This window comes from Gallus gallus, chromosome 4 (genome assembly GCF_016699485.2).
Source record: "Gallus gallus isolate bGalGal1 chromosome 4, bGalGal1.mat.broiler.GRCg7b, whole genome shotgun sequence".
In the NCBI taxonomy this organism is placed as follows: Eukaryota; Metazoa; Chordata; class Aves; order Galliformes; family Phasianidae; genus Gallus; species Gallus gallus.
Window position 1 is genome coordinate 20,738,129 of NC_052535.1, and position 26,841 is coordinate 20,764,969.

The 26,841-nt window shown below is 35.3% G+C and overlaps 1 protein-coding gene across 2 annotated transcripts in view; it reads left to right on the forward strand.

Annotated features, from left to right (window-relative positions):
- PDGFC (platelet derived growth factor C) overlaps positions 1-26,313 on the forward strand; it is a 116,827-nt gene extending 90,514 nt beyond the window's left edge. For both annotated transcript variants that reach the window (NM_204721.3, XM_025149500.3), the window contains exons 4-6: positions 17,417-17,624; positions 23,826-24,043; positions 24,650-26,313. In NM_204721.3, the coding sequence (NP_990052.1) occupies positions 17,417-17,624; positions 23,826-24,043; positions 24,650-24,766 (543 nt within the window). In that variant the 3' untranslated portion in view covers positions 24,767-26,313. The remainder of the gene's footprint in view (positions 1-17,416; positions 17,625-23,825; positions 24,044-24,649) is intronic.
- Positions 26,314-26,841: the final 528 nt, after the last annotated feature.

A 26,841-nucleotide genomic window follows, 5' to 3' on the forward strand; every position in this document is an offset into this window, starting at 1 on the left:
AGTTCAGGCCGTGATTCAACAGTTCCTATACAGGAGGTGAGGAGAGTAAGACATCGGGGAGTTTCATTCAGACATCTTCCTTACTTTTTTCGAAGACAGCAGCAAATACTACAACATTTTTAACGTGCTAACTGGCAGGGCAGTTAGCCTCACATATGTAGGATTTTAATATGTAAGCTGTTAATAGGGTTGCTTTTGCTTAGCTTTTAAAAATCACTCTAATCTTCTGAGCTCTTCTGATTTGCATGTGTGTATTTGTCTTCTGATTTTTCAGTGTGAGGTGTACCAGGCAATCAAAAGTTAATAATAAATTACTTACTGTTCATGAGTTATCTGCATAATGCCTTTTTGGCTCAGAATTCATGTATTTTAGTCAAAGAAAATTATGTCATTGTTCTCTTCCTCTTTGCACTCTGTCAATAAATGTAACTTAAATACTGTATTTACTTTTAAAAATTACCTTTCTGATTAAAATAGTTATTGGCAGCTTTCATGAGGAGAAAACCCCAACACCCTATAGCAATTTGTTGTTCAAAATAGCAGTAGAGGTAGAGTTGGGATTCATAAGAATACTTTAAAACCAGCACTATGCTGGTATGAAACGCTTCAGAATAGAGCCTAGCATTTCACGGAGAACTAGACAGATGATGGTGAAATCCATCCTACAAAGACAAATGAAAAATTGTCAGATGGTTTTTCAATTATGTTTCATTAAGAACAAAGAATTGAATTACTTCTAAAACTAAATATTTAGATAGATGAAAGATAGCACATAGTTTAGAAGCAACTTACTGTTTTGTTAACAAAGCACATCAAAAAGTAGGAGAGCTTAAGGGGCAAAGCAGCACATCTATGATGTGATAGAGTGAACCAGATATGCCTGATAGGTTACAGATGTGAGATATGGGTGAACTTCAGCTCCCAGCCCACTGTATGGAGGCAGAGCACTCTTTAGTCAACAATCTGTTCTGCTGTAGTAAACCAAACTGGGTGTGTACTGCAAAGCAGCATTCTAATCCCACCTAATTTAAAATTGTAAGAATGCCTTTGAAGAAGTGTCATGAAGGAAGAGCAAAGTAAATTCCGCTGTTACTTTTGTAAGCTACTTATCCATATCACTGGGTAGGTAAGGATTTATTTATATGGTTGTTTAGAATTAAGGTTAAACAGAAGAGGAGGATGTAAACCATAATGGTTGTGTGTAACAATGTTAGTAAATACTGACTTTTTATTTCTGTAGATTTTTGTTTAGGTAATCAGTGCACTTGAAGGGTCTTTTGTGATTATTTTGTGAGATTGTGGTTGTTGACCATTGTTTAAAGCACACTATTTTTTCTCATTTATTTGTATCGTTTTCTGTGAACTTTTTATATCTTACCAGTACATGTATTATTTTAAATATTGTACTAAGAAGCTTTTTCTTTAATTTAGCAGAAAGCTGCCATAAAAATAAACAAACAAATGACATTTCCACAAGAGAGTTTGCTATTTCATTATCTGAAAGTGCTTACAAATTACAGAGCAATTTAAAATATTGACAAATTAAAAGCTGCCTGAGTGTGAACAGAGATAATACCTTTGCTTTTCAGGGTGTTCAAAAAAGAAAAAAAAAAAAAAGATAATTATAATTTAAAAAAACTAAAATGATGCCAGTCTGAGGAACATTAATAATTAAGTTATACAAAGCTAGTGCTATACAAAAACCCCAGTGGATAATTTATAGTTAGAGGCTGGTCTAAATTTCATGGTTAATGCTTGGAGGAGAGGCAAAATGGTAAAGTGATACCACAGAAACGTGAAACCAGAGGCAACTCATTTTAACAGCATAGTTCCAAGAAAAACGACAACTTTCCACTCTTCAAGTCTCCTTAAATCCAATTTCCCAGTGATACGAGAGTATGTTTTCCTTTGAAGGAGTCCACACTATTGTTCCTTAAGTCAAAAAGGAACACAAAAAGCACTGCCCTAGACTAGCAACTAGAGAACTCCCAAAGAGAAGCAAGAACAAGTCTATCAAGTACGTGCGCAACATGTGAACTTTTCATTATGCGTATTCTTTGAGTCTGTTGCAGGTTTTAGTGGAGATAGAACATGTTACATGTGGGCTGTTTCTTCCTTGCAATAAGGTGCTTGTAGCTTTCACAGATGTTCTCTGCTGCAGGAAAGGATGGCAGCTTTTTTCTGGGAGCAGTGCTGGCTACTGAGGTGGCAAGCGAAAACTGTAGTCAAGTTACCTGAGAGGGGGCAATGGGCAATTGTCATACTGGTAAATTGAATCATTCTGTATACGAATTATACCATTTTGACCCTGTAGTTTTTGATAAGGAGAATGATTTTATTTAGTATTACTCTGATACTATGTAAACTTTCGTTTCAGTGCTGCATGTAGTTCTAATGCTCCTTATTTCTAATGTGATGAGCACACAATTCAAATTGCAGTGGTAGATAATATCACTCTTTCTAATGTATAGGCCTTTGAAATTTTTGGATGTTTTGATTTTAGTTCTTTTCTGTTGTACAGGTGGTGTGATTGCTGACAGGCAGATTTTGAAACAAACAGATCCCATTGCCCTCAACAGGAAATATTAAGTATTGGACTCATTAAAATAATGCCGAATGAAACAATGGCCATGTTGCCCAAGGATAAATAGATTATTTAAAGTATACATATACTGATAAATTCATTGGCAAATAATTGTCCCTTTATGTATTTATTGCATTGAGAATAATTTTCTGCTCTATGTGATCTGATTTCATAGTTGCTACCTCTTCCTCGAAATTCCTAACCAAGTGAATAACACATCAGGGACTGGCTTCAATGATGAAGTAAAGATTACCAGCACAAATGTAAATTTGTTAGGAATTGTGTTAAAGTTAACACTGATAGTGCTGTACTAAAATCACCATCAGTATTTATCTCTAAAAATCCTATTGATTTAATTTTCTGTAGGAGACTACTTTATAAACAATGTCAGTATGTATTTAAGCTTCTTACTAAAAATCTTAGTTTTTCTCCGAATTCTTTTACAATACATAATAGCTGCTAAGATAATTCACATTGATACTGTTTGAGCAGACAATAAAGCTTTAAACAGTAAAATGTTCTCTTAAAATAGAACTTAATTTTACAGAGGGAATTTTTTGCTTATACGAATGCAGTCAAATAACATTGTTTATGCTGATGTATTTTAAATTATACTTTTTCCATCCCATTCCCCAAGTGGCTTATGCTGACATGTTCATTTATTAATTATAATTCATGCAAATCCTCTTGTTTGTTTAGTGGAACTGCATATATAAAAATGCAAAACAGTTTCAAATTAAGTAGTATATAATTGAAGAAAGCTAAGAGCATGCTAATAATGTCACCTTGATAATTAGGTGCCTTACCTATATAACTCCTTATAAAAAGAGAAGGGATTTAATAAAAAATAGCTAATTGACTCAGTCTTCAGCAGTCATTGTAATCAATTTAGCTGACTTCTTGGCATTGCTTCTAAAAGATTCTGCAGTACCTCTTATAAAAAAGTAATGCCTCCTATTTTACTATGTTGGCCTGCAGTGTCAGAGACAGATGTCAGTGGTACGTTAGTAGAGGCTGAACCTTCCCGCCAATATTCCATTACATGTTGGTGCTGTGTGATGGCAGTAGAGGAGCAGTCTGACAATGGTGCCCGCCAAGGAAGTGCATGTGAAGCAGTGGCGTGTCATTGAATTCTTCAATGAGGAAAAAATGATACCCATTGACATTCATCAATGCTTGCTGAACATTTATGGAGACCAAGCAGTAGATGTGAGCATAATGAGGCAGTGGTGGTGCGTTTCAGTTGAGGCGACAGCAACAGTGGGCTACCTCCACCGGTGCTCATTTTTACAAGTGTGACATGCAAGCTATGGCTGATGAAAATACATAGCTCATGGTGGAGCCTATGTTGAAAAACAGTGTAAGAAAACAGCTGATAATTTGCTCTGTGAAGTAGTAGTGATGTGCTCTTTGTATCCGTTCTAGTTTCCACGTAAATATATAGAGGCATTACTTTTGGAACAATTGAATTGTTAATATCAATTGCTATTGCAATCTTTCAGAATTGGTTTCTGTTATCTATACAAACAAAGTGTCTAATGGGATTCACTGTGCAGGTAATGTGGAAGAAATCCTACCTGCAGTAGCCTCACAAATATTTTCAGTGAGTCTTCCTGATTTCCTTGCAAAATTTCTTGTTTCTCCTCTTCTGCAGCACATTGTAGCATCTGTCATAATTGCCCAGAGTAATTGTAATATGCACTGATATGCGTACTGAGTGATAAGTTCTTCTTTCTTAGATAATACCTTTTTACTATCACTTTATTTATCTTCTTTGTCCGATTTGTGAAACTGTTTTGTGAAGTATTTGAATGACATATGTAGACTAGAAGTTTGGTCTCCTTTGCAATCTTTGAAGCACAAGTTCTGTCTGGATCAACAGATATCTTGTGGTTAGAACGATCTAACCAGATCTTTCAGATCATAGGCTAATGTGGTAAATAACCTTATGTATTGTTGGATTCAACAGAATGTAAACAACATCTGCAGTTCACAGAAAATCGTATTTTTTATGAGCTGGAAAATTCAGGTGAAGCCAATGCCTCACACTTTGACTTATTTAAACTGATCGTAAAGCCCATATCCAACCACTTCCTAGATTGCAATGAATAGCAGCCCATGAAGTCACAATCAATCAAAGCTTAGAAAACCACTTTTTTGATGTCCGTGTTCTGTAATCACTTTCATGTATTCTCCATGAAATTACCAGAATCACTATTCTTGATTCAGTGAACAGGAAAGGAGACTGGGGAAGAAAATGTTTTAAATCTAAACAATCTCCAGCAGAAAAAAAAAAAAAAATAGAAACAGAAAAGTATTTTCAAGTGTATAAATATTCATTTTCAAATAGATATTTACAACAATTTTATAAATGGGAACATGAAAAGTTAAATGCATGCTGACACTCTGCAGAAGGATTAACAGATTTTCCTAAAATTATGCCTTTGGGAAAACAAAGCAAAACAAAACAACAAGAACTTGCTGTGTTTAGGTGATGATAAGTTAAAGAATGCTCTGGAAAAGAGTTAGGATTGGTGCAGTGTTAGCTTATGGCACTGCATTTCTTGTGCTGATAACGGTTCTGAGCTTGTAGCTTTACAAGGAGGATGAGTGCATGAGAACAGAGAACTACACTGAAGCAAGATGCAACTCTGCACACGGATGAGATCCCTTGAAAGTTTTTCTGGCAGTTCTGGTTACCATAATCAATAATCCAAAATAGCCTCTTTGAAAATATTATAGGGAAAATTAATGGGCTGATTGAAAACAAAAGTCACTGTGATTTTTCCATCATTTTTGATAGAGAGCACCAGCCTTACTTATACTATGTTAGCAAGCCCTAATTAAAAAATAATCAAGACATGATCTAGTTGACAGTTATCAGTTGGAGATAATTTGACCACAGCTGTGGACAGTGATTGTTATAACCAAACCTGTCAGGCTTCTATGAAATTTGCTTGATTTACTAGCAGTCTTCAGGAGAATCAGACCGTGCTATAAAACATAGTGGATTTTTTCATACTATGTGCTTATTACTTGGCAGTTTTCTTTTCCTTCTTTGTTTATACGTATGAAGGAAAGGGATGAGAAAGAACTGTGTGTGCAATGAAGGAGTATATTAATGCACTGTAGTAAAAATAATTAGACTACTTGTTGTAATTATTATTATTTTTTATAATATATCAAGATGCAGACTGAGGCAGCTGCATGCAGTGTCTTAAAATGCAACCTATCCTTATTTAATGGATTTGTTCACGCTGTAAGCAGCACAACATTTTATGGCATACTACTTGAAATAGAATGAAGCGCTTTACTTTCAAGCCATCTTTGAAGGCTCCATTTTAAATAGCAGCCGTAGAGATTGAAAAAGAGGAGCATGGCAGAAATGTGTCTAATTTTATTTTATGGCTGATGGTAAAACCACCTTTTTAAGTGGGTTATATTGCATACTATTTCAGGGCTTCAAAGTAATTGTAAACGATACTGCCAAAGGAACTTCTGCTGCTCCCAAACAAGCAACTTTTATCAAAAACCTGTTCTTTTAAAAGAAGTCCTGGTTGTAACATCTGACTGCCTAGTTTTCCTCAAGAGAAGTGACTAAATTAAACTCCAAAATAGGAATTAGTTTTATTAATTTCCATATTCTCATGTGAATAAGGGCTTCTGGGCTAACCTGTAAACAAAACTATATATCTTTTTCCGGATATTTCTATATTTAGTTATACGGTCATCCAGTTATTAAGGTTTATTACAAAAATAATATAATAAATCTTAAGGGTTAGAAAGGGTTAACATACAAATGTAGAAATAGTTGCTGAGGGGAAGAAGTGTATTAGAGCTTAGTTATGCATACAGAAGAGTTTGTGTTATATCAAGTCAACACAGCAAACAGCAAAATGATTTAACATTCCTTTTCAGAATTCAGAATTTTCTTCAGCATAATCTTACATATTTTCTAGAAGCTGTGAGGTAGCCAGATACTTCTGTGTAACGCAAATGCAAAAGTGCAGAGTTAAAAGGGAATTCACTAGGATACTTCTGTGCACTGTCCCACTCCAAGAAAGGATTAAATAGAGTTTATTCTTGTTAGATATTTGTGCTATTCCTGAAGCTCAGGGACAAAGATTTCACAGACCTTGATCATCTGTTGCACTGCTTAACATAGTATGCATTTTCTTCCTATGATTGATGGACTGGGGAACAGCTGATCATCTGATGCGCTATTACATGCTACTGCATCTCTTGTCAGCCTAGGTTAAAAAAAAACTTATATTGCCCAGTCTTATCATGGTTTGTGTTTTCTTTCTTTTCTTGCTCTTTTCTCTGAGTGTTCTCTGTCTGCCTATATCCTAAAAGTGCTGGAGATAAAAACAAAATACTTCAGCTGATACCTTTCTAGCAACTCAGTAGCCTAGCAGTATGTTCTGAGTGTATCTGCCTGAGATTTGTCTTTTTCAGAACACGATCACGTTGCCTCCTGTTCAGTTTTTGGTCTCCTGTATCTCTACTGGAGTGCTTATGATTTTGAACTATTTTTAACTCTTTCTTCTTACATGCAAGTGGATTTGGAATATGTGTTTCCTAATTTTTTCTCATAGTACACATAATTTTCCCATTCATTTTGCCTTTTAGTTCTTGTATAATCTCATATACTATGCTATTGTGCATAATTTATCATTATATATATATATCTGAAAGTATATTGAGGTTGCATGAGATAGGAATTAAGAGATAAAGACAACAGAAAATACAAAGGTAAGAGAAATCCAGCTGGATATTAAGAATATGTTAGAACATTAGGGCTAACACTACACGACAGTAGGAACTAGCTCGCATATTGGAAGTCTGGCTTTTTCAATCAGGGTGAGAATATCTTTGCAGTCGTAGCTTTTGCCTGTGGATAGATGGTCACTGAGTTATGATGTGTATGTCATATATAAAGCAAATGTATAGAAATAACTTTTCTTCACAGATCTTAATATAGTAAATCTCTAGCATGTTTGATGATGCTAAGGAATGGATACATGAGGACAGAGTTGAGATTCCTTTCTTTTAGAGTGATGTTTTATTCAAAGACTTTTTGCCCTCAAGGCAGGACAAGCTATGATTTGCAATATCTGCTGCACAGGAATTTGGGGCGTGCTCTTTTTATTGTGATATGAAATGAACAGAAACCTACATGGAATGCAATTTAGCATATATACCAAAGGAGCACCTTAAAATTGCATATGCTGTAGAAGACATTTTCATTGCCCTTGCCAAATACGCTTTCCAGTTGTGATAAACAGTCATTCCTAGTGTTTAATGTTTGATGAACTTACCTATGAACTTACTGGGAAAAGTAAACGTTTTTGTAACAGCCATCCATTTCCAATACCTAGAGGGAACTTAGAGCACTTCATTACCTGACTGCAAACACTGCTGTTTTTCTATTTATTTTTTTAAGTATTTTTTAAAAGTATTTGACATAAATGGTTAATTTAAAACAAACCAAACAAAAAAACAACAACAACAACAACAAAAAAAAACACAAACATGATGCCTTTTAATTATGACTGACCGCATGCCCTGTCAGAGAAGTGCATTCAAAAACTTATAGCTGTTCAGAACAGCTGTGCTTGTATTAACTGTTTATTCCTTATCAACTACTGTCTGTCAAGCAAGAAATAGAGCTTTGTGGACAGAACCAAAAAAATCCTTCTGTAAATCATAAATGCAAGTGTGTTTCATGTATGAATTTTGTGGGTGTATTTCAAAGAGGTCGTTAATAATTATGGTAACCCAATTTGCAGTATGATTTGAGCTAATATTCCTTACACTATGTCTAAATGTTCTCTGAAGTCTTATGATTGTGGGAATTTTTTGCACTGACTCATTTGTAGACTGAGGCTCTTACATTACTGTTTGTCCAGCAATGATGCTCCTCCATTTAGAGGATAAATTCACATTTTAAGCATAATTTGGATTGCTCTCTTGCAAATCTTCTCTTAACTGAAGTGTAAGCTTTTCCACATTTCAGTCTACAGCAGATACAATAAAATTCAGTTAAATATTGGAGCCAAGGCTCTCTGTGCACTAAATTTGACTTTTGGTCTGAACTGTGAAAAAAGAACTTTCTCATAATGAGATCCTAGTACTCATAAGAATCTCTCAGTATTTGATATGTAATATAATTTATAAGACTTCTCTTCTAGGAAGGATTTGCAAGTGTAAGACGGCATTCATCAAAATAGGACATTCCAGAAAATAATATGTAATGAACAAAAATATACCAAGTGCTTATTGTAAGGGTTATTATAAGGGTTTATTATAATGGTACCAATGGTTTACAAAGGGTTTATTTATTCAAGTGATGAAAAAGTCTTCTTATCTGGCTCCCTACTCTTGCACGCATTCAAGTATCTTTGTATGCCTATGAAATAACATTCTGCTGTGAAGTGTTATTACTCCTATAAAGAGTCACAAAGTATCCTACTGTCTTAATCACTACTTGAACACAAAAGAAAAAGCCAGTTATCACTCAAGCCTATCTGAGCTATAAAAGGTGATAATAGATTAAAGCCACAAAGCAATGAAATAGTGAACTAGTTTTGGAAAGGTCTCTGGAGAGTTCTACTTGAGATCCTCAGTGAAGCAAAATAAGAAGACAGTGTATTTGTTGGAAAACACAACAAGCAATTAGTAGAATTCTACACTGGAGATGCAAATGGGACTACTACTGATGGTCTTCGTAACAGTGAGTGATGACAGTTATGAAACAACAAATTTTAAATGTTCTTAAATACTATGACAAGTACTTTGTGTGGAGAGGAGGAGTTAGCAAGTTGGTAAAACAGGGAGGACATCGTTATCATTCAGGAAAATAGTGTTTGTTAGCAAAAATTAGTGTACAGGAAGCAGAAACTATAGCAGTTGACATCAGTAGTTAACACTCTCTCATGAAAAAAGGTCTACTGAAGCAGAATACTGCTGATATATCCTACAGGTGGTTCAACCGAATTTAGCAAATGCTTACAAAAGATGCAAACTTCCTTACACGTTTAACACATTAAAATGATTAATCACAGATATTGATTTGTACTGGAAAAAATAATGTATGAATATAAAGAAAATGCTATCAGACTTGCAGACATATCCCCATACTGCAAGCAGCAGGTATGTTGCAGGACTTTCTCCAAAGATTCTGTAAGGCTGTAGTTAGAGAAACTGTACTTCAGTAAATGGTTTGGGGACTTTGTTTTGCTTATACATAATCTATTTTTAGTTGTTTTCTGCAGACATTTTGTACGTATAGCCTAGTCACCTCTTCATGTTCCCTAGAGGAGATTATAATCAGGTTATGACCATATATTTACAGCTTAAAAAATGAATGTATACAAGTAACAATGTAACAAAAATCTTGTTGTACTGAGGGACATTACTGGCAGGTGGATGGCTGGATTAGATGATTTTGGAGGTCTTTTCCAGCCTTGGTGATTCTGTGGAGTCCATTCATTTTTAATATTACAGAAACATATATCACACATGATCAGGATCTGGAAGGAGCTGTGCATGACCTCAATATACTAATACTCCAGGGCACAGCATATCACAGAGATACAGGGATGGCTATGCAGTCCTGTGATGCCAGACATTGTGACTACCCACACATCCAGCATCATTACTCTTTGTAATGTGGATAGATGTATCTGTATTGTTCATTGACTGAATTAGACTCAGGTTTGTTTGTTTTTTGTTATTATTGTGTTCTCAAATTATACAAGAACAAAAATTAACAACTGGATTTTGGCTCTTAAGTTTTAGTTATAGTCCTGTTTGCACTTACAGGAGATAAATATGTACCTAGTTCATTTTAAATGTACCACACATTTGGTTTGAGAGTGTTAAAACACAAGCCTCTTGGAAGTTCAGAAATGAAAATATTCTGTAGTAGTTACTAGGATAGTGAAGATAGAATTAATTTTTCTTTTGGAGTGTACATGGAGTGGGGAAAGCTTACTATACATTTCATTTAAAGTCTTCTTTAGAAGAGACATTTATAAACAAGAAGGTAGTGCTCATTAAGGATTATGGTTTTGGATGTACTTATGGTTTAGATATTATTAGATATTCCACAGATGTACTTTATAGGAATCAAAACCCAACAATTGTATTCCTAAAATTAGTTTGAGTACCTAAAGTAATCTGAAAAAAGCAATAAAAAGAATGTTTTTGATGGATGGACTGCAATTGAAAACTGTCTTATTGATTTTATTTTGGAACTTCCTTTGTCACAGAGGTATTTGTCATAACTTGTCTATAGAGTCAGGCCCAATTCATTGTAGCACTAGATGTTTGCTTTTAAATGAAGTGTAGTGTATGTAAGACCTTACTGTCAATACAGTAGTGTGAGCATTAGTTTTCTTTTTACCACCTTCTAATTTTCTAAATGAATACTGTGGATTATTGCTGACACGTGGGATCACAAAAAAAAGAAAAATGTATTTTCATACATATATAAACATGCAAATGTATACATGTCATTATAGGTCACTAACTTTTGAAGTTTATTTGAAAATGGCTCCAGAAATTATTGCTATAGATGTAATCTTCTGAGAATTCATGAAGTTGTTCTAGATAGGTGTCAGTCCTGGCTTCAGATGAGTAATTCTCACCAGTATATTTCAACGGATGTGATGGTGCACAGGCTTCAGGCAAAAAAAACTGTCATTTGCAGGAAGAAATCTGATGATTAGTGACATCCTGTGCAATTTTCTTGCCGCCAATTTCCTTGAGAGCATCTCCCAGTTGTTTCCAGCACAATTAGAATTCTGTGAACTGCATGGAAACTCTAGTTAGGGGAATATTTAGAATATTTCTGGATATATTTTATCTCAACACTGTAAGGTAGCCTGAGGAAATGTTAGGCTGCTCCCAACACTACTCTTACATGTCATTAATCCTTTATTCATATCTGTGACAGGCAAAGACAGAAAGGAAGCAATGCATTCACATTTCCTTGTGACCTTTCTCCTGTTGGGGATTACAGACACAAGAGCAGTAAATATGCACAACTTGGGAAGGGTCTTTAAAAAATAAAGGATGTAGTGTTTAGGAAACTGTCTCTGGCTTCAAGATATAAGTTACAGCAAGGACATGGATACTAAGCAAGTAAGGTCATTGATGAGATAAAAAGAAAGCCCTGGATGCATATGAAGGGAGGCTTAGATAAGAAAAATCAGAGAGTATGCAAAAGGCAGAGAGCTGGAGGCTCCATGAGAAATAGTCATTTGACTGGCAGAAGTTGCATCCCAGCAGCAAGGATAGCTGAACAACATGCATGTTTTTACTTCAGTGCCACTGAAGCCTGTTTTATCATCCTTGTTGCTGTGATAGGAACTTCAGCAACAGAGGCAAGCTCTGAAGTGGATGGGAACATTGCTGGCCTTCCTGGCTTACATCTCTGTCACTTGAAAGGAAACACGCTTGCCTTATTCCAAAGCCTTGTGGCTTTGGCAGCCTAAATGGCTTATCTGTATTTGCTCCTTTTTTTTTTTTTTTTTTTTTTTTATTATTATTATTCCCATTTCATTGCCAGAGGCAGGAGAAATAGATCCTAGAATCTAGTTTATCTGCTTTGGCGGTTGCCCACAGTCTGAACCACAGAGCAGCTTCACTTCCTTCTAATGTCTCTCCCTTGAAGAGGACTACCATTTTGTGTAGCAGTGGCACAGGCTTATTCCCACATTCAGCACAGAGAGCGTGAGTCTTTGGAAGTTACAGGCTTTCACAGATGGATTAGCATTTTATGCTATGTACATGTGCATAAGTAAGTTGGTGCTTGTAGGTAGGTAATGATTAGTTGAGGCTTTTAAGAGTCAATATTGCATCTGTTTATGGTAGAAAAGAAGGAGCTATTGTTATGCTAAGAAGCTTCTATGTCCTCAGGGTAAACTGAGCTGGATATCTGCTCTTTCTCATAACTTCTAATGAGGCTAATAGGAGGACTACCTATAAAGGTACAAAGTAGGCTTTCTTCATTGTGTTACAATAATGTACATGTGCTTTTAATTTCAACACCATACATCTAAATCTATTATTTCATAATAATAGTAATAAAGCTATAAGAATATCTGATTAGAAGAAATATTTCAAATTTCTTTCACGTTTCTGATCTTTCTTGATTTGTGGAGGAGGGGAGTTCCCTTAGTTTGATTGACTGATCAATTGATTTTTTGGTTACAAAAGTGCCTTCTTGCACAATGAAACCACACTGATATTTAATAGTTTCTCCAAATTGTGCCAACTGGTGAATGAGTTTTCACTCAAAAACGTCTTGACAATGTTTTCTTTGAGACAATTGTAAATGTGCTGTCATGCCAGGTATTTGACTCACTGGTTTTTGTTGTTCCAGTCTTAACCCAGTGGTTGCATTATTAAATGTGGAATTCATCAGTGTTGGCAGCAGCACACTAAGAATATTACAGCTTTCTTCTCCTTTAACTGGAAGTGGGTAGTGTCAGTACCTTGATAGTCAGTACCTAAGAGGCAGGAGCAAAAGGAAAGCTTTGCTTAGATTGAAGTTGCGCTTAAGAGTTTATCTTGTGTAGTTGGTAGGCAAGTGCTGTTTTTTTCTGAATAGTTGATCACTGGATCAGGTTCTGTGCAAGAGAACAACAGATGGATACCATCAGAAGGAAAAATACTGTCTCACATCCAAAATTTTACTCTTCATACTTATGTATTCTTCAGATAAACTATTAATCTAATGTTTATTGTATTCATTCACTCGTAGAGCTTATGATATCAAGGAATTGACATTATGCTTATTTTACACATTTGACGTGGTCATGATATGAAGTTCCTGGTGCCAGAGTGAATCTGACAGTGTTTGTTTTATTGGCCTCTTACTTTTCGTTGGGATGGTTTAGGTGTTGGAGGTCTATGCTGTGAACAAACATGGGTTTAAAGCAAAATGGAGAGGAGCAATGTTCTCTTTTAGAAGGATTAGCTCTTGTTTATGTTGTAGCTGCATTTACAGTCATACTGACACAAACAAGGAGGTGCTGCTGCCAGAAGCTTTGCACCAGGAAGCTGTGGCCTAAGTTAAATTCTCAGGATTGTACAGGAAATATGTGTCAGAGCAAGAAATGAATCAGAAATCTTCAAATTAGACTATGCACTACATTGTCCTTAGGTCTTATCTTCAACTTGGTAATTTCATATTCACGTGTAGTAGTTTTTTATTCAGATTTACTGCTTCACCAATGGGAACCTTCATTGTCCCATGTGTGTGTCATACCCTTTCCCCTTTGGGAAAGAGGCTAGGAGGGGCAGCTTTGATTACTCCAGCAGGGCACCACTACTATTCTGAGAACACTAACACGCATTTTACTCTCTAGATTTCTTCTTGAGTATTGCTGTTATGTATAACCTTCAGGGCTGGATAGGTCTGTGAAGCCGCTGTATTATTTTCTTCTTTTTTTCCAAACTGTAGCCTAAATTTGATCTATTTGCCTGTCTTTAATGCTCATAAACACCTCTGGAAATTTCTAGAAGGTATTTGTTTTAACAGAGACAAGTACAAACACAGAAATATGGTATAAAAAGCCCTCCTTGGCTGTTCTGCAGGGCAGCAGAAATCCTAAGTTTTCTGCTCTGGTTTTCATCCTGAATCATTTTTAGTAATACTAAAGATACAACTATTTAGCTCTATCTTGTTTTTAAGCATCTTTATTCTTATTAAAGTGAAGTAGTTCCCTGGACACAAAACTAAAAGTCATGGTGTGTTTTGTTAACTGGAGGAGTCATACTGACATATGGAACCTGTTGAGGTAATTTTAATAACTGTCTTAACAGAAATTATACATCCTCATACATAAAAAGGCTCAGGCCTAAAACATCAGTACTAACTGAGGATGCATGGAACAGAGGAAAACTGAGTGTAACTATATATTCATAAAATTCCAACTGATTATTTTAGTCAAAGGAAGGAAGACCAGTTTGCTGCTCTTTTCCATCTAAAAGATTTAACTTACAAATTAAGTAACACTTATTAGCAAGGAAGAGTAATGTAGAGTATAATTTTAATTGACATTTTTATTTAGGTTTATTGATTTGAGATTTCATAAAAAATATTGTAAATGTGAATTACAACACATAGCTTTATGATATTGATTATCTATAATCTTTGATGTGTGTTAACTATGCAATTTAAATTGACTAAGAAATTATTGGAAAATACATAATTAATCTTGATTTTAAGTACTTTATTCAAAAAGTTGTGCAATTTAGCTGTTTTGGTTACTTTTGTTCATGTTTTGGTTTGCTATGAGAAAGATGAGAAAGTGATGACAACTTTAATTGTGCTACTGTTGAGCACAGTGATTCACAGTTTCTTCATAATATTATAACTGGCAAATGCCTATTGAATCCAAAACAGCACTAATTAGTGAATTCCAATATATGTATTGCTAAGTGTGCATGTTCAAGGTTGTGAAATGTGGAAGTAGTTTCTAGACAAACAGATTTTTATCTGGAGTCCATCTATTTCACTTGGAAACAAAAGATCTCAGTAGAAGTGAGAAAGTGAAGTATTTTCTTCTGTTAGAAATGAATAGATTTTTTTTTTTTTTTCTGGTACTACTTCCACCATTTAAGGCTTAGTTTATTTTTTCCTTTAGCAAACTCTTCCACCTTCAAACCAGGAAAGTTAACAAATACATCATTATGGCTAAAAACAGGAAGAAAAAATTTGTATTTTTTTTTAACTATCTGAATTACAGTGCCGCAGCACTATTTTGAAACTTGCTGAGTAGCATGTTTTGCTAAGAGTAAATATTTAAATTATAGACCAGAATCTGTTGCTTTATTATCATAACCTAATAGATGGGTTGGCATGTTATTTTATTTATTATGAGCATTGGAGAGAAGAGGGAAAGAAATACTTTAACTTTTTGAAATCCACATTCATCCAGAACGAGAAGTAACTATTTTCCTCACTCTATTGGAAATGGAGCAAGAAAAGCAAAATGCAAATGCAGTAAAGTTAGTAATACTAGTACATTAGATTTACGTTTTGTGTTATCTTTACAAGGCTCCCCATTAAAAAGTAGCACAAGTCACTCTAGTGACTGCAGTTCTTGAAGGTGGAGAGAGACAAACCCTTGAAGAAAAAAAAAATTAGGAAGAGCATGGTGGGTGCTTCCATTTTTGCTGCCCTTCCAACCACAGATATAGTTGAAGGCAAAAATATGTGTTTAATAGAATTGAGAGCATAGAAGGGAAATGTAATTATAGAAGGGAAAATGTAATTACTTCTATGAAATATACCTACATATATATGTATTTTAGAAAATTTCTGCACAGTGTGTATTGTTGCAAGAGTTATTTTATTAAATATATTTTTTCTGCCTAGCTGGACATTTGTGATTGGTCTCTTTCTGTATTCATTTTGTAAAGATAAAGAAATATAACTGATCTGTCATTATAGATGGAAGAAATGAAATTATGTTTACATTTCACATTGCAGTACTGAGAGTGCCATTTTGACTCTAACTCTGCTGTATGTATATGCAGGTATGCATATAGTGACAATATAATAATGACATAAACTAGTGTAGATCTTACCCCATTTTCCTGCTGCACAACACCGACCACAAAGCATGTTAGTTGATGTACTGGCCTCTCTGGACAGCCTTTCCCAAAGCTTTAGTGTGCTTATAGTGAATGTGTTCCCTAAATCTTACATGCACCACACTTGAACACAGTGATACATGTAACATTATGCACTTAGCTTGCTGATTTCTTGTCCTTCCTGTCCTCTGATCAGGTTCAAGTCTTTATTCTTATGTGGTCCAGAAAAATTGTCTTAGCATAGTTCTGTGGACTTAGAGTCTGTAGTGATGTCCGTGTATATAAAAACCTAAAGAAACTTACGTTGGTGTTGCAGAGCTTCCTGCCTAGATTTCCCTACTTGCCTTTTTTTAGTCTTTTGAAAATACAAATCAGTGCAGAATTTTTAAACAGACTGTAGTGAGAACAAAATGAGAAGTCTCGCTTTGTTTGAACTGCCTTGTACTGATAGCCCTGAACCAGTAAGTGCAAGTTTTGGAGTAAGTTTTGTGCTGCGGGAAAGTACAGTGATTTTTTTTCAGTGCTGAGTTTCAGTGTCAATTTTTTTTTTTTTTTTAATCCTTGGTTACAGTTGTTTTTTTTTTTTTTTTTTTGGGGGGGGGGGGGGGGGGGGGGGGGGACGGGACTAGTTGTAATCATGCCAGATGTTATTACTACGTAGCCAGATATATAATTTTTAGTACAGTATAAAACAACGCTGGTACTTTTTTTGTTGTTGTTTGTTTGTTTATAGATGAGAACATGAATATTCGCTATCTTCAAAGTAGGGCATGTTCAAAGTTTACATTGAAAACTGGGAACAAAATGACTGTGGCTAAGTTTCACAGGAAAGGCAACATGTTAAATGTGTGTTTCTTCAGATTTCTATAAGGTTACAGTAATTGCCTGTAATGGGGCCATATTTGCAAGTCATTCTTTCTGTTTCTATAATCTTGTCCATCACTTAGTGAATTTCTTCAAAGAACTGGTATATTAACATGCTATCTTTCAGGCAAGGAATGTAAGAAATGGGAAAGCTGTCTCGTGGAAAATTGTTTACACTTATGGCTGGAGAATAATTAGATACTTTTTGACTCTTGTCATTTGTCTTATTGTGCACTGGAAACAAACTAGCTACATATAAACTTTCCCAGCTATGTAACTTATAAGGTACAACACTTCATCAAAGCAGATCCATTAAACCTCTGACTGGTACTCTTCTCTTGGCTTTAATTGCAGCACCACACAGAAGCACCTAGCCCATCATCGCTACCCCCATCAGCTTTGCCACTAGATGTATTAAACAATGCTGTTGCTGGATTTAGTACTGTGGAAGAACTTATCCGGTACCTTGAACCAGATCGGTGGCAGCTGGATTTGGAAGACTTGTACAGGCCAACGTGGCAACTTCTTGGAAAGGCATATATTCATGGGAGAAAATCAAGAGGTAAGTTACTCTTTTGTTTGGCCTTGCAGCTTTCTACAGGTGTGTTTTCTTGACAGTAAAAAGTAATTAAGAGTGTTCTTCACCTTGACATTTGATTCCAAGAAAGGAATTGGAGATAATTGTTATTTGCCATCATCAAAATTACATTTTCTAGAAAAGAACAATAACTAAACTCAGAAATTAAAGCAATTTAGCAGTATAAACTAACAAAGGGAGAAGTACTTGAAGCAGGTGAGGTACCTTACTCTAGGGAATTGAGAGCTCTTCGTTTTCACAGAGTAGCAGTGTATCCTGGCTGAGTTGCATAACCTAACTCTCTGGTCTTCTTTTTTTTATGGAGGGCAAAAACTTTCTATTTTTTATAGATTCACTTACTGTATCACAGGCTTACCTCAGAATTGTTCCAGTATCTACACCATGTGAACTGAGTGCAGTTAGCTAAATATCTCTTCCATAATACCTCATGAAATTCCTAAGTCCATGTTCGGTTTAAACTTGGAGTTTTCAACTTCATTAATAAGATGTAAGATAGGCTCTGTATTTCAAAATTTGTGGAACTATTTCTCATTCAGCAAGTCATTTTATTCTATCTAAATTTGGCATTCATGAGTTTTTCTCAACATACTGTCCAGATGCTGCCCAGTATTTCGTGTCTATGGATTCCATGTGGAGGGATAGCGTAATATCTCTTTCCTTGCCCATTACACAGCATGAAAATGGTGACCTACAAGAGTAACTGAATAGAGTCCTCTGTCAGTGAATTTAAACCAGATTGTTATCTGATCAGTCAGAAAAAGGAGGAGATGAAACTTTTTGTAACTCAAGTTTAAGTTTTTGATGGCTGATTTTTGGATCAGAGCCTAAAAACCAACCCTTCAACCTTACCTCTGTTACTACAGATTGGCACACAGCAACTAGATCAAGAGTTAAAGAAGAAGTCGTCTCTTTAAAAGCTTCCAGCAGTGAACCTATTATTTCGGATAGTCATTTAGCACTTGCCTAATGACTTGTCTAGTTAAAGAGTTTCAGTATTTGCCAAATGTATGCCATAAGCATAGAGTAAGTGGGAGAAAAACAAAATGTAATTTGTGAAACCTCACATAAACTAAAATGCATATGTTAGATAACATCTACATAGAAAAAAAAGTGACTCTCTGCAAGACATATCTTTGAAAGAAATGATGACAGTAAATCTTTTAAAGACTTCTAATTAGATGCTGAAATATATTTTTTCCACTGAATAAACATATAACAGTATTGCCACATTCATCTTAAAGAGACCACCCTCAGACTGTATTACTGAGCGTGTAATGTAATAGCTTGGAGAAGAAAATGTGTCCAGTTGAGATGACACAACATTAACTGCTAGGTCTATTCAATAGATATGGAAAACATTTATTTATTTATTTATTTATTTATTTATTTATTTATGTTCCTCCATTTAATGGAAGTTTTGCTGTATTTAAAAATCTATTTAAGAAATGTTTGGGAATGTGCATACCCTATTTTTTTAAATTATTATTCTGATGTCTTTTTCAAACTCTCAGATTCTGTAATAAGGTAAATCTTGGTTTTGCAATATTCCAGTGTAAAAACTAAATTGCTGTCCTGCTTTTATAAGCAAACAACAGTTTACATCTAGATAAAGTATAAATCTAATTAAAAGCGTATGTTAGCTTGTAAAGAGTACTGTCCTCTACTCCTACTTATTAATTTGTATGAAAAAAACTATATTTAAACAACCTAAATTCCACAGAACTTCTGTCTCTGATGTTTTTTTTTTCTGGATAAAATGCTTCCAAAAACTAGCCAGGAAAGGATTTCTCTACACCAAGTTCAGAGGCTTTGATGTCTAAATATAGTCCTAAATTCTTTTATAGTATTAAACATACTTAAAAATAAAATACATATTGCTGTGCAAAAAAGTGATTCCATCACTTCCCACATAAATTTTTATGTAATCATCAGGTCATATTCAGAAGGCTGCTTAAGAACAGTCATATTCCAACCATAGTACTGAGTAGACACTTTTCAAGTGTAAAAGTTATGAATTCCTTTCTTCCTTTCTTCCTTTCTTCCTTTCTTCCTTTCTTCCTTTCTTCCTTTCTTCCTTTCTTCCTTTCTTCCTTTCTTCCTTTCTTCCTTTCTTCCTTTCTTCCTTTCTTCCTTTCTTCCTTTCTTCCTTTCTTCCTTTCTTCCTTTCTTCCTTTCTTCCTTTCTTCCTTTCTTCCTTTCTTTTTTCTGTACTCCTTGTTTGCAGTTCAAAAATCGCATGGGAACCAGTTTTGTAAAAGTCCCAACCCATTATAGGAAACTACACTTCCAGGAATGCCTTAGAAACTGCAGGTTTCTAAGCAAAGGTGCTTAGAAATCAAAAGTATTCTGCTTCTATATGTACCGACACACAAGTGTCCCAAAGCGAATTTAATTTCTTTCATTGACTATGAGAGTGGGATCCAATTGGAAAGAAAGATGGGGGAAAGAGGTTCTCTGTGGTACTAGGTACAAGCCCCAGAAGATGCTAGAGAGTTGCAATGCCAACAGTAGCACATAGATATTTTCAGGCAGATGTGAACACAGAGTATTTCAGATGTATGTACTAAAAAAGGTGCACTTTAGAAATAGGTTTTTCTGCAGAGCTACTTGTATCTGTGGTTTTTCTCCATTTTTTTCCCCTTTTCCCTTATTTTGACTTTAGTGTTTTCCATTCATGTGCTACTACAGAACCTTCCATTCCTCCTGAGCTAGTGCTAAACAAAAGAACTTTGACTGTTGTGTCAAACATGATATATGAGTGGCAGCCAAGTTGAAAGAGTGTTTAAATGTTCACATTATAACAGGTACTGTAACTAAGTGCACTTGGGAAATCCACATAACCTTTTATTGTGGTTAAGTAAACACTTTTAAGGGAATATATACATTCTCTCATCTAGCTTCATGCCCACAGTGCGTTAAAATAAATTTTGGACAGACAGATACTCTTTGAAAAAATAACAGCTTCATTCACACACTTCAAAGAAGTGATTATATAAGCACTAGATAAATTTGCCACAGACCTTTTAATGAAATTGAATTACATAAGGTAGGGCAAGGGTTCACTGCAAGGTATAATAGCAGTATACCTTTATAAACTGTAAAGCATGGAAACCAAACATGGCATTTTTCATCTCTCCAGAACCCTGTTGTTACAGCAAAGCATACTAAAATTTTTTGGCCAAGAGCTGAATGAGTTCTTGCATAGAATCTTTTTAGAATTTGAGCCTGCACGTCTGAAGGGTTCAGCTCAAATTCATTCAGATCCTGTGGTAAAATGTACAATACACTTACTGCTCATGTTAGCACATAACTCTTCTCTAGGCTAGGATCAGGAAATGGCTGCATTCCTTTGCTGTTGCAAGTAGGCAGAAGTTATCAGGGAAGCTGAATGCCACACAGGCATCTCTCTCCTGTGGGTCAGTGGTTTTGTTGGAAAAAAAGCATCAGTGCCCAATTTCTGCTTTCAGTTTCTCATGGTGAAGGGCCATCCGGCTGTGTTAGGATGCATTAAGTGTCTTCATGTTCACTTGAAGAGCCAAACTCTACCCAATTTCAGTCTCCCTGGAAATCTTCCAGTAGAAAGCATGTGCAGAACTACTATTTCTCTAGCATTTTGGGGCATTTTATTCTCATTTTGACAATTCAGTTCTTGTATGTTTGAAAATGTAACACGAGAAAGTATTAGATTCATTTCCACAGTCCTCAATTAATGCAGGTAGACAAGTCCACCCTCTAAATAGTTCAGCCTGGAGCTATTAGCTGATCAGAAGGCCTTAACTAAATTTTAATTTCTCACAGCGAATCTCTCCCTAGTAACTTTTGTCTCTATTCCTCTGCTCCCTTCTCAGCATTCTCCAAGGAATGTTCTTACAGTGTGGGAGGCAGGCTGGCATCCTGTCAGTAACCTCATAGGAGTTATTACACACTCCTGACTTTTAAAATCCAATTGTTTATTTGGATCCTATGTTAACCTGATAGTAAAGGAATGAAGTGCCTCAACTTGGCATTCACTGTAAGTGTAAGCAGAGAAACAGCTTCAGTGTGTTTAACTGACCCTTCACAACAGTAAGGCCTGACTTAGGGATGCCGGTGTATGGATATGGTCTGCGAAGGAAATATTTTAAGAAACACAGACTGAAATTACTGCCCCAAATCTTTTTTTCTGAGGGAGTACTAGTGAGCATTTCTGCTTGGGAAGTGAATCTTCTAAATTCTCTTAAATTCCTACATGTTTCAGTAGAGTTGAAAGGCAATATCTCAACAGAAGATCTCCTTGGTGATCTCTGGAGACTCCTTACATAATATGTAGGAAAAAAGGTATTTCTCTAGTGAACAATTCAGATCAGGAACATATTTCAGCTTTATTTTACAGTTTTTTTGTTTGTTTGTTTGTTTTATTTACAAACTACTAGCAGTAAATATAAAAGATTTGTGAAGTAGTGTTAATAATCTGATTTTTTAACTGTACTGGGATATTTTTAGTCCTAGTTTATTCTTGAGTTAGCTCAAAAGCAGTTGGCTTGAAGCTCTGTGCTGCTTTGAGACTTGTATTATGACAATCTCAAAAGCCATATTATCACAGGGTTTTAGTTATTCTTTTTGTTCAGAAAGATAAAATAATACTAACCAGTTGGAATATGTTTGTGAACTGAATGCTGCTAATATTCCTTAATGCTGGTAGGTTTGGAGAGAAGCAGTGTAGACAAAATATCCCAGAACATGATAATTATTGTCTGGCTTTTCTGAAAGAAATGAAATTAAATTGCTTTTCACCAAAGTAAAAAATGCTTTAATTTTTTTTCTCTAAATGAGTCCTAGGTCTTCAGACTTAATTGCCTCTATTATTTCTTGGCTATGCAGCTGAGGGGAACCTAAAGCAGTGTGCCCTGTGTCTGATCTTTTCATGAGCTAGCTGTTTAACCATTGGCATAGTAAAGCTCTATTGTGATACACTGGAACCAGATTATAGGAAAACAGGTGCCCTATGTGAATAACTTTAACTTGCTTTTCAAGGTAGATGCCTGGAAAGAGTAACTATATCTAAAGGCACATCAAGTGAAAATGTGTTTTAGAGAATCAATAGAGATTCATGATACTCTCTGATGAGGAAAGGCTGAGGGAGCTGGGTCTCTTTAGCATGGAGAAGAGGAGACTGAGGGGTTAGCTCATTAATGTTTATAAATATATGAAGGGTGAGTGTCGGGAGGATGGAGCCAGGCTCTTCTCAGTGACACCCGATAATAGGACAAGGGGCAATGGGTACAAGCTGGAACATAGGAGGTTCCACGTAAATAAGAGAAAAAAACTTCTTCACAGTAAAGATAACAGAACACTAAAACAGGCTGCCCAGAGAGACTGTGGGATCTCCTTCTCTGGAGACATTCAAAATCCACCTGGACACGTTCCTGTGTGACCTGAGCTAGGTGTTCCTGCTCTGGCAGGGGGATTGAACTAGATGATCTTTTGAGGTCCTTTTCAATCCCTGACATTCTGTGATTCTGTGATTCTTATTTAAATTGCCATGGAGGAGGGGACCTCTGAAAAATGGAATATACTGAGATTAAAAACATGCTTGGTTACTTATTTGTTGTCTGTACAGTATTCACCGGTGATTATGTAGCTTCTTTAATTTCTTTGTCCACAGAAGTGAGTTTCTTGGATATAAATGTTTTCTTATTTATACTTGCATCACTCCTGCGGAAAAGCAATAATTGACATTGTAGTGGGAGAGAGGTTTGAATGCTTTATGCAAAAGCAATCAAAAACTTGTGTGGAAGTTTGTAGTCTTCTTAATTGCTGTGAGCATTTTTCCAATCCACTATTAATATGGAACAGCAATACTCAAACTCCGTGTGAAAAAGGGAACTCCATTAGGACTGAAGTGGTAAAACATTTATTGGAACAGAGCGACTATGGCTTGCTTTGTTTAGTTTGAACTAATACCTCCAGAGTTATAAAATAATTGGTGAATACTCCTAAACAAAGATCTTTCAATTTAGGCTTCATGTTGTCCATATAACTGCTGTACTATACCTGTGGGCTGAAGATGTACCACTTGCACAAAATTGAGCTTTCTTCAAGGGTTCTGCACTGTTCAAGTTGGATTACCATCAGTGAAGTTGGGTTATAAATCAGAAAAGCACCAGTCTGTTTGTCTTTTTGCAGTGGTTGATCTCAACTTGCTAAAGGAAGAAGTGCGGCTGTATAGTTGTACTCCTCGCAACTTCTCAGTGTCACTGAGAGAGGAGCTGAAGCGAACTGACACCATTTTCTGGCCACTGTGTCTTCTGGTTAAGCGTTGTGGTGGAAACTGTGCCTGTTGTCATCAGAACTGCAATGAGTGCCAATGTATACCAACAAAAGTCACCAAAAAGTACCACGAGGTAAGCATTTTTCTACATTTTCATGTTTGGAAGTACTGAAAGCCAGTGTAAGAATTTTTTTTTTACTACAGGAATGTACCAGTATACATTTTAATATTGTATGTAGTGCACTTACAGTAAATATATATATTTTAAACCATTTTTAAAAATATATCACATTTAAAAAAACTAATTATAGTCCTTGTTAAAATACTTTTCTGTGGAACTGTTGAGTCATTTCTGAAGCATTTGTTTACTAGTACAGTCTGGGCACATGACAACCATACCTCCTTGTTCAGCTTTCTCCAGTTGTAGATATGTACTCTGTGAAGAGATAAATATCTGTCCTATTTCTATTGTTATAAATTTATAACTAAAATTACTTATTGTAGAATTACCTAATAATTAAATTGATTTAACTGTATATGTTTTAATAACTTTTGTGAAGGGTTTGATTTAAAAGTCAAAGTAAAAATTAGTGGTTGGAATAAATAAATTCAGCTGAGAAAAGCCTATTTCTTTGAATGGGTAACCTGCTGTCCAGTGTGTCTCCAGTGCAGTCTAACTCATGGTCTAGGTGTGTAATAAAGTACTTGCTGTTCTGTTGATGCTTGACTTCTTCTTCAGGTTCTTCAGCTGAAGCCAAGGAGTGGTGTCCGAGGACTGCATAAATCACTGACAGATGTACCCTTGGAACACCACGAGGAGTGTGACTGTGTATGCAAAGGGAATAGTGAAGGATAAACATGATTTAATTGTGCTGTTTTCTTTGAAGCACATTCAATCCTTGCTGATTCTATTATGGGGCTTGTGCATTATCTCCTTCTGTAATCTCAGTTGTTTGCTTTGGGGAACTTCCATCTTCAAGATTTACAGTGAGCTCTAAAAAGAGAAGCAAAACTGGGATTATGTGATGTATGACAGCTCTGTTTGGAGGCCCAGTTAAAGGACGGGAGAAAGGCATCAATGAGGGATTTAAAATACATGTTGTTGTTGGTTTTGTTTTTTTTTTTTTTTCTTTTTGTCCCCTCCAGTTTTCTTGACAATACATGGATTTATAATTTAGGAGTAAAAATAAAGTTAGGAGGCTTGCATCATGGAGACTTGATCCTGCTGGCTGTTTCATTTCTACACCTCCAGAACATCTGGCCCCTAGCTGAAAACATCTGAAATCTTTCTGTGTTCAACTACTCCTATGTACTCGAAGCATTCTCTGTTTTATAATTTGGTTTATAACAGACTGTCTTGTTCTGAATTAAACTTAATTTGTCTAACGCTGGTAGGAAAGACTGGATTTTTTCATATGCTCTAGTAAAGCTCCTGCCTTTTAGAAAGAAGACTGGACAATAACATGAGCTAAGGAAGAAAACATTGAAAAGAACAATGCCTTTATTCTTAATACTATGGCCGATGAGATGATTTTTTGTTTGTTTGTTATTTTTATTGTGTACATTTTTATACTCTTCTTTTTGACAATATAACTATTTGCTTTTCTAAACTTGTTAAATATATCTATTTTTACCAAAGGTATTTAATATTCTTTTGTATTACAATCTAGATCAACTATTTTTTAGTTTTATGAATCTTTAAAGACAGATTTGTACAGCTCGAGGAACATAGAAGAGATTACAATGGGATAGGAGCACTATATTTTTACTTAGTTGCTACACAGTGAAAAAGTTTTTTTTTTGTTTGTTTGTTTTTTTTTAAACCTGCAAGCATGGTAATAATAAAAAGCTCAAAGCTTTGCTAGCTCCATGATACTGAATATACAAGAGATGGACATTACTATATGGACATTACTATAAGTGGTTTCAGAAGCTGATGTTAAAAATTCCCTCTCTCCATTCTAGCTTGTGTTCCAGTAGAAATGAGATGAACATAGATAGATGCATTGTGGCTTGTTTAACTTTTTAGTTTCTTAAAAGTAGGATGATCTACAACATAAGTTCAGTGGCTTATAGCCTTCATGATGCATCATTGTCATGGGAAGGCAACCTTGTTAACATTGAAGTGTATGGTTTTCCACTGACTTATCACTGTTTAAATCCTGTTCACTCATGGGATTGTAACATTCTTCAGTACAGTTAGATCAACTATGGTTATGTTCTGTACTTTATATCCTCTAACCAATACACTTATCCCACCCTATTCAAATTGAAAAGAAAACAGTAAAATATTTTGCTTGTAAAATGCTTTAACATTATGCCTAGTTTATTTTTATTTTTATTTTTTACTATTGGATTGTAATGAATCACCAAATAAAGTAATAATGCTAATTTTGGGAGAAATATTTGTATGACTGCATATTTGTATCTGGTCAATACATAAAAAGAGAATAAAGAGGAAAGGATTATACTCTACTTATTTTGAAGGTCATAAAAAAATGAAAGTCTCTTGTTACTGAGATTTCTGTTTGCTTAGTTGGTTCTGCTTAGCTGTAACTCTGAGACAGAGAGAAAAAAAAGAGAAAAAGAAGAAAGAAATGTGATTGGATTTGTATAAACATTCAGAACGTTAAAAAATGAGTGGATTTGAAACCGTCAAATTGAAATAACATCTGCTACTTTTTCTGTCATGAAAATGAGTTCTGGTGAGAATGTGGGCATTTTTCATGTTGGTATAATTTTCTGCTATCAGTTCCAGCAAATTTTCAGGAGTAATCTGATTCTCTCAGCTGATCTGTTTTGCCCAACCCTCAGTCACCTACAGAGCAAGCTATATCTAGTATAAATGTGGAATACAATTATCCAGTTTGAATATTAACCCATTTCCAAATGCAGAACAGTGAATGCACAAGAAACTTTGTTCACTTGAAT